The 8,679-nt window shown below is 37.8% G+C and overlaps 1 protein-coding gene and 1 long non-coding RNA gene across 2 annotated transcripts; one reads left to right on the forward strand and one right to left on the reverse strand.

Annotated features, from left to right (window-relative positions):
- Window positions 1-737: 737 nt before the first annotated feature.
- LOC134819765 (uncharacterized) lies at window positions 738-4,585 on the forward strand. Its single transcript, XM_063829903.1, has 10 exons — window positions 738-801; window positions 1,052-1,296; window positions 1,548-1,686; window positions 1,926-2,035; window positions 2,259-2,387; window positions 2,534-2,706; window positions 2,855-3,037; window positions 3,179-3,335; window positions 3,580-3,685; window positions 3,853-4,585. The coding sequence occupies exons 2-10, from the start codon at window positions 1,081-1,083 to the stop codon at window positions 4,191-4,193; spliced, it is 1,554 nt and encodes a 517-aa protein (XP_063685973.1). The 5' UTR covers window positions 738-801; window positions 1,052-1,080; the 3' UTR covers window positions 4,194-4,585.
- Window positions 4,586-7,290: 2,705 nt separating this feature from the next.
- On the reverse strand, window positions 7,291-8,354 carry LOC134819862 (uncharacterized). Its single transcript, XR_010160810.1, has 3 exons — window positions 8,313-8,354; window positions 7,938-8,099; window positions 7,291-7,686 (listed from the first exon to the last, which is right to left on the reverse strand). It is a non-coding gene; the product is annotated as an uncharacterized LOC134819862 (long non-coding RNA).
- Window positions 8,355-8,679: the final 325 nt, after the last annotated feature.

The following is an 8,679-nucleotide window of genomic DNA, read 5'->3' on the forward strand; positions in this document are numbered from 1 at the left end:
CGCAAAACCTCCCACTCAATTACCAGCTGTTTTGGAGCCAGCCAATAGCTCGGACTTACATTTCCCTTTAATACCTTAGTTTCTAAACTTTCGACATATCTTTCCCACTTCGGCATTTAAAGATCTAACATCGTTGTCATTTTTAAAAACTATTGCTTGCTAAGCATCTGAGCTAAAACGTCAACAGGCAATGGTTAAATACGTTCTAAACATGTTCCACAGTGGTTACTGCGAATACTGTAAGTCGGTAATGGTGTTTCAATTGGACAGCTAGCTAGACAGATAGATAAGGTCAGAGCTGGCAGTTCAGCTGTTCATTTCATTAACTAGTTCATCCTGGCAAGTACAGGCTGGGAAATGGTGAGCTCACCTAATAGCATTCCCATTACATGCCCAAAACCTACAGTTCCCTGAATAATTAGGTTCCATGAACCCATTATGTTCATAACCATTTTGATCTTTTCAGTTCAAAAGTCTCAGACCAAAGGCCAGGATCCCAAGGTTAGGTATTCACACTGTAATAAGTGTTTAAAAGTTGCCAAACCATTGCCTAATCACGAGAATTAGCAATGTGCGGAGCTGGGAAATTATGGTCGGATCAGTGACATAGGGGATAATGAGTACCACGTGCTAGACACGTGCTAGACACGTGGTGTGTCACGTGCTAAAGGCACAACCGTGAGATGGAGAGTTGCAACAAAAACCGTAACAGAGATTATCTTCTTATCTTTGCTACCTCTCATTCCTGTTTTTGTACAGCCGAATGTTTTATTGGGTTCTGTTTTGCAGGATATTTAACAGGTGGGTGTTTCCTTGTACTAAGGTTCAGCAGTGAAGTGATTTACTTAATTGTAGGAGGTTGTTAGTGCCTCCCAGCAGATGATGATTGCTCATTATCTTACATTTAGATAACACTCAGATCAACTCTCATATCGCCATTATTATATACGTGTATTTCCCATCTCTCTGGTGGATTGTGTTTTTGATTATGTGATTGTGCAATGTGCAATGTTTGCCACCAACTATTTGGAGAAACCAACCGTTCTTTCAGTCTTCCCCTCGCCTCCCTCGGCTGCAGTGATGAACATTTCAACAACTGAAGCGGAGACGTATATAGGGTTGGACCCCTACCATAATGACAGTGCACTCTTTACAAAGTGCAGAGACCTGAGGTGGAGGCACTCAGCGGACATGATGGTCGGGGTATTCTACCTGGTCATCTCTATTGTGGGCATCAGTGAGAACTTATACGTCTTCTATCAGATGGTACAGACTGTGAAGTTCCGCATAAATCAGGTGAGAACTTGTTTATCAGTTAATTTGTTTATTAGTTAATTTGTTTATTAGTTAAGATTATGATTCATTACGGAGTTTATATATTAAAGGATTATCATCCTTCAGTTCGATTAGAGTATTGTAATAAGCCGAGTAAAGTATTTAACTCAAAAAGTTTTTCATCAAATCCGAATAGAAAACCCCTCTCGATATATTGGTTTGTAACTTTGATTAAACTTTTTGATCGTACTAAAAAAATACGTTATTTTCAGGCCAGATGCTCTTTCTTCATATTCGTTGGCAACCTGGCAATCGGAGACATCCTTATATTGACACTGCCAATATGGTTTACGATACACGGTCTTTTCAACGACAGAACTATTACAAAAGAACCTGGAGATGCGTTAATAGGTATGTTATAGGAGAGGAGGAGGGGGTCCAATATAAGAGGAGAGGCGGGGTTCAATATCTCTATTAATATCTTTATCAATGTCTGTGGTCAAGGTCTTAGGCTTAAACTCTTAGAATTTAGAAAGTTGGAAGATAATGAATTCATAAGTAATGCATCTATGCATCGCCTTACTTCATCCCATAAGCTATTTATCCCTCTTCGGAACTCCATTTCATTAGTCAAATCTACCATTTTTCAGTGATGACAGTATTTATACACAGCTGCTGTGCACGCAGTTCCATCATATTCGTCATGTTCATAGCAGTGTTCAGGGTTATATCTGTGAAATACCCTCTTCACATTAGCAAGGTTAGTATATCTTAACTAGCAAGGTTAGTATATCTTAACTAACATCGTAAGTAAAATAAAGAATAAACCTTGAGTTAGACTAAGAAAGATAAAGAGCCTATTTTATTTGGTTTGATTAAAAAATACAACCTTGTTCAGGTAGAATGATGTTCCATTTAAATACTTAATTTCCTAATAATAATTTATTCATTAAATAACTGACACTATTAATAAATCTCCACAGGTATTTTCGATAGTAAGATCGATTATAGTGGCGTTCTTATCTTGGGTGCTTGTCGTGGTCTTGTCTATCTATTCTTTTGACGGAACTACCAAAAATGCTCTTTACAGTCGATCATCTGCTCTTTGCATGGTATAGTTAATATACCATATAAGTACTGATTTCAACGATATATTTTTCATCATGAACATTGAATAAAACACTAGGAATAGCCAGAATTATATATACATTAAATTGTTCTCATTCATTACATTTCCTTAATATATAAACCGTAACAGGTTATGTTAAGAGAGAAAGATAATGAGTCTATGTCCGTAGCAGGACAGATTTTAGCGCCCTTCTTAGTTCCCGGTATATTGACTTTCCTGGCTTTAATCTATTTGCTTATTTTCCTTTTGAGGGTGTATAACAGAAAGATGACAAAACTAAGAAACAACGATTCATCATACAGGTGTTCTGTTCAATCAAATAATACGTTTGAACTTTAATTTAATTTTAAATCATGATATAACTAACGAAATTATAAGGATATTAAATATTATTTTAAAAGAATACTAGAACATGATAATAGTAGTCATGAAGTAACATGATTCTCTAAGACCAGCAAGAGAGCGGGATTCCTTGATAATGACAGTGAAACTGACAGTTTGCTTTGTGGCCTTCTATACTCCATGGTACATTGATGGAATACTGGAGTTCAACAACACTTCAAGTGACCGAGCACAGAAGACCACCATGTTTAAAATCCACAACACTCTTACCTACACAACTTGTTTTGGCGGGTAAACACTTTACATTTCAATTAACTCTGTACATTTTAAATGGAGTTTTAGATAATGGATCATGAAGAACAAATAGTTCTAGCATCCAGGCATTACACAAATTATACTTTATCACATAGTCAACATGTGTCTTGTTCTCAGGTATTTTTGGCACAATCTATGTCTGGGAGGGTTTTTATTCATTGGATCAGCAGCGAATCCGTTTCTTTACGGAAGGACACTAGTTCACACATCGCAGCAGCTAGTTCATCGTGGTCTGGTGCAAACACTGTACACAGTTGTTACAGTGCACTACAGAGTGAGCAATGAATTATTATATCATTCTATTTATTATCCTTCTCAATAAGTAATATTCTTTATCTTTTAAATCTTAAGAATAATTTTGTTGATAACCAACTTTATTTTCAGTCTTTTCCTATTTGCAATTATTATTCATTATGGGAGGATCATCCTACTTATCCTTGCATTTTAAAACTTTGTAATAATAAATAATATTTATCATATTTTAATAATAATATAATGATGATTTAATCACATTTTAGAGGTTGAGAGGAGTGGTTGAAGATGAAGATGATCTTGAACAACAAGGTGTGGAAGTTATATCATCTGCCAATAACAGCCAGATCATGCTGCAGCAAAGATCAAAATGTATGTAGTTAGAATCAGTTTTACACTCCAATTTCAAGAAAACCTATCAAAAATCTAGTAACATATCAATATGTTCAAAAGGTAACCGAAACTTAGCATTTTATATTGTCAATTGGATAATAAATATAACCACTCTGTGGATCGAACAGTAATGCAAACTTTCTCAGCTCAACGGCACCACCCGCAGCACCATACGCAGCACCATGCACAGCACCTCCCGCAGCACCACCCACAGCCCTACCCACAGCCCTACCCACAACACCACCCACAACAGGCCTATTCTGAAAAAGACAGCACTGAGTCCCAAGAGCTCAGCAAGCACTCACTCCTTAGTGACCATCAGTCAGGATCCACGGCCCAACTGGTAGCAAAGTCAGAAACAAAGAAGAAGGAGCTCTCAAGGCGGTCATTAAAATCATCAGCTCATCGGGTGGAACACAGAGAACGAACTGACAAAACAACTAAGGTACGGGTTAAATACAGCAGCACGCGAGAGAAACGGGTTTAAGATAGTTTACTCTTTGAACTAATTCCCCTTAGACAATCTTGGGTCCTATTGTTATGATTTGAAGGACTATTATCAGAATATGAATATAACATGGTTGAGGGTTTGAGTTTCAAAGATCAAACAATGCTGTAACCCCTCAAGAAGTAATATGTTCAGTCAAGACATGATAAGTATCTGTACAGACAGAAATTAAAATCTTCAAATTGCATGTGTGGGAAGACTTATTGACTATTTGATAATTTCTTTATTTCATGTAGGTATTTCCTTTTTATTCGTGGTTTTTTTAGTGACTTTATGTATCATTCTGTAACATGCTGTACAAGGAGATTAGAACCATAATTAATTTTGGCAGGTATTTTTTTGAGACTTAATTTATCAATTTTGTTTTAAAATTGTTTGTTAAATAAAATTGTACTTATGTTACTAAAAATTACAAATATTTATTCATATCTATAAAACTAAATGAATACAAAATATACTGTGTTTCCAGCAGTAGCGTAACAATGCCTTTCCAGTTTGAGGTTTCATCTTTTATTAGATTTATTAATTTGTGATTTCCATCTGGATGTCAATGCAATAACAAAAAATATTCAACACTTACAAGGCAGTGAGAAACCTGAGGGAACCAAACTGATCCTGCACTGCCCCCAGAGAGATCAGATCATGACATTTAATCAGTGGTGTAACGAAGGGCCCCGCTTACCCCGCTGTGCAGGGGGGCGCCGTCTTAGGGGGGCGCCAAATCGACGTTTGAATGTGGGACAATTTCGAAAACTTTATTTAAGTCCTAGGAAAACTGCGCGTTTTGCTCTAGATACACACTTTTTTAGAGATGTTACCGGCGTATCCTCTAAAATCACCTCATTTGTTCAATTTTAAGGATGGGCACCAAAAGGGGAGGGGGTGCCAACAGGGGTCGCCTTTTTGGCGGGGGCGCCAACAGGCAACGTTACGCCACTGCATTCAATGTGATCCATGATCTTTCTGCTCCATTAGTGTATCTCTATAGGGATCGGGACTTTTGCTAAACAGGGGCTCTTGTATCAAGGGACTTGAGACGTAAGGCATGCAAGGGGAGTACCCGAGCCGATGAGGTGTTAAGGCCACAGGGGGGGGTCCGAGGTCGAAAAAAAGTTTTTTGCCAGTTGGCAGACCACGTACTATCTGACGCTTGCACACCACCCTTAGCCCCCCAGAGCGCCTAGTTTGTCGTAAAATTGAGGTTAACTATTGCCTTTTTAATCAGTTAACCTCACAAATAACCAGTTCTTAACATTTTGTTGCTCTCGTCACAAGTTAAACTTAATGGGTATCAATTGGCCATCCAATGTGAACAGAACTATTATATGTCCTTTATTTGTTGGAAAATTGAGGTTAACATATTTTCTCAGAATCATGGTCTTTTGACTCTCCTGAACAATTTATTTACCACCTCAAAAACCTATCTTCTCCTAGAGCTTTTATCCATTTCACCTCAAATTTGGAACTTATGTTCCTGAAATAAATTTAAAAGTTTGTTATGTAACGATTGTTGTAATTTTGCTCCTAACTCTTTTTATGAGGTTAACCATTTTAAATTTTGTAAATTTTGTAATTCTCACTCATGGTTAACCTCATATCTCAGCTTTGGAGCAAGATATCATAAATCGTTACATAACAAAAACTCAAAATACCTTTAAGAACATTGTTGGCAAGTTACAAGGTTCTAAGTCATAAACTAAAAAAGAAGATAGATTTTGAACACAATTGCATTTAAAGTTTTCATTTACAATAGAATTACAGGTAAACCTCAAAATTAAACGCGCGATATCTTCAAATAGGAAACTTTGTTTTCGGTAAGGACAAAAGCATTTGAAAATTTAGATCGAGCTCTACAACATATCTCAAAATCTCAAAATTGACCTCGGACCCCCCCCCCCCCCCCTGTGGCCTTAATACACAGCCTACATTTTAAGTATAAATATTAGAAGATAGAAGAGTGAAAATCATGCACACCTTCTTGAAATTCATCACTGGTCCAAGAGTAACTCAACACTTAACATTTGCTAGATTCTGACAGATACATCTACATTATACATTAATAAAACATTTACCATTGGTTACTCGAATGTTACTACTTCTCTGGTGGTTTTTAGTTGTGCATAATTGGTTCTTAAAGTAACGATATCCAGTTTCTCAGCACAATAAGACGCTTATGTCTGAGACAGTCTCTTCTTCGTGGCTGCACAAGCCACAAAGGAGAACTACTGGTGTTAGATTTTAAAAAGGTACGGATGATTATGTTCAGACCTTGTGATAAGGTGCACTGCAGTGCTGTATATGTCTGTTGTTAATACGTTGTCCTCAATAAGGCGTTTGATTAAGATAAACACCCTACGCGCGTGGGGTGGACTCCTGGGGTGGACTTTTATTCAGCGCGTATTTTGTAGCCTGTTCAACTTGACGTTTTGATTCGTTACTATCTCAATGTCACAGATACACAGAATGTGAGGTGATCATCTTAAAGAGAAACGTCTCAGCTTTCACCTGGTGTAAAGTTTATCTTTGTACTCAAAATATAGCTCGCTCAGTGTGCAATAGAAGTTGACAATACAATAACCACGTCTGCGACCGGTCGTCAGATACCGGAGTGTTGCACAAAATTGGGTCCCTAAATTAAAATTCTATGACACAGTTACCATGCAGAAATGTCTGGAGTAACATTTGGTGAAAATTTGAAGGGTCTACTGTAAATATTGCAAAAGTTATTGAAAACAAACTAGCTTAATCAGAAGTTTTTTGGGAAATTTCAAATTTTGTACGTAGTGGGGTCTACAGGGGTGGACTCTTGCGGCGCGCATCTGACGGAGTGGCTTTTTCAACAGCCGTCAGTACGGCCAATATCAGAGCACAAATTATTGTGAGTAAGACCTTAATGATCAGCTATGAACCCCTCACTAGAGTAGTAACCGTATCTAAAAACAAGGAAATGTTATTCCGTCAAAGCTCAAATTTTTTACTCTTCTCAGTGCAGTTAGTGTTACTATGAATGTACTAGCTAAGTATCGTTGATCGTAGCTGCATTACACAGTAGAAAGTAACCAAGGAAGACTGCTGATTAACGAAGCAATTTCAACGTGAACAGTTCCAAAATACATAATCATGGCGACGATAGTTCAACTTGAACCTTTATAGTTTTTACAGTCTAAAATCACAATAAAATCACGTGAACTGCAAATCACAAAATCAAATCACTCAAATCTGATAGTCCCGTTACAGTACGCTTTCGTGACAACCTCAACGCTTAAAAAATAAATATTATCCAGTCTTGTGACCACCGATGGCCCTAACTCTCCCTTGTCCGCGAGGAGCATCGTTGCGACCATGGGGTTTCAGTTCTTTGTTCTTCCCACTCGGCTTCGATAGATCGAATTGGCTGGAAGTCAATCTATCAGAAAGACCTTTGTCGATCTCAGGGGCGTGGTAAATTGTGGATGTCGGAGTATAAAGCTTCCTGAAAAGATTGAGACATTCACTCGGTCTGTTGTAAATATCAAATAGTCCTTGTAGGCAGAGATTTAACTTATGTTGGGTTTGATAACTAGAGAAGGCGATTTGATATTCATTGATAGTATAAGCATATAAGCATAAGTGATAAGTTTATATACCCTTTTTATGGTACCTCGAGGCTCGATATCTGTATTCAGTAATCATCACTCAAAATCTACTTATTAAATTTATTAACTAAACAAGTTAATGTATTACCGTCCTAGAGAGGTTTCCTGAGAATTTGAAGTCTCTGTAGGTTGCTGGCATGTCTACTAAGCTCTTCGATTGAGGAGTTTTGGACCCCTCGGCGGTCCAAATGATTTATAATGCTGTGGGCATTTTCAACATCTATCGAGGTAAACGCCCTCGCAGCATAACCTGTAGAGAATGAACATGTCATCAATGTGAAGTTCAATGATAAAAATCAGAGTGGCCGATTTCAACGGGCAGAATTCTAATATCATGGCCATGGGGAATGGACTATTTTTTGTCGATTTTGCAAACCAAACTGGCAAACGATTGTTGATTTTCGTCACTAGTCTAAAATGAATGCAAACGTTCGGCCGAACATTTACATGATTAGAAACTTACCGGTTTCTTTCGTTATTATGTACAGACATGGCCGGGCTTGGGTTCAACATACGATATCTTCTATCAGATTAAAGTTGAACCCACACTTTGTACTGCTCGTGGGAGGAGGAAAGCAAACGGAGACCTTTTCCATGAGCATCTCGTGTAGTACCATCATCATGTCGATTCTGATATCAGCTGCAAAATTCGTCTATTACTAAATGCTAGCTTTTCGAACTTCGTATCTTGGAAATAACAACTTCTATGAAAGAACACACACACACACACACACACACACACACACACACACACACACACACACACACACACACACACACACACACACACACACACACACACACACACACACACACACACACACACACAC

This window comes from Bolinopsis microptera, chromosome 8 (genome assembly GCF_026151205.1).
Source record: "Bolinopsis microptera isolate Bmic1 chromosome 8, MBARI_Bmic_1.0, whole genome shotgun sequence".
NCBI lineage: Eukaryota > Metazoa > Ctenophora > Tentaculata > Lobata > Bolinopsidae > Bolinopsis > Bolinopsis microptera.

Coding starts and splice junctions, on each gene's coding strand:
- LOC134819765 (XM_063829903.1), top strand. CDS start 1,081: ATGAACATTTCAACAACTGAAGCGGAGACGTATATAGGGTTGGACCCC. Junction 2,036..2,258: donor ACCCTCTTCACATTAGCAAG/GTTAGTATATCT, acceptor AAATCTCCACAG/GTATTTTCGATAGTAAGATC. Junction 2,388..2,533: donor GATCATCTGCTCTTTGCATG/GTATAGTTAATA, acceptor AAACCGTAACAG/GTTATGTTAAGAGAGAAAGA.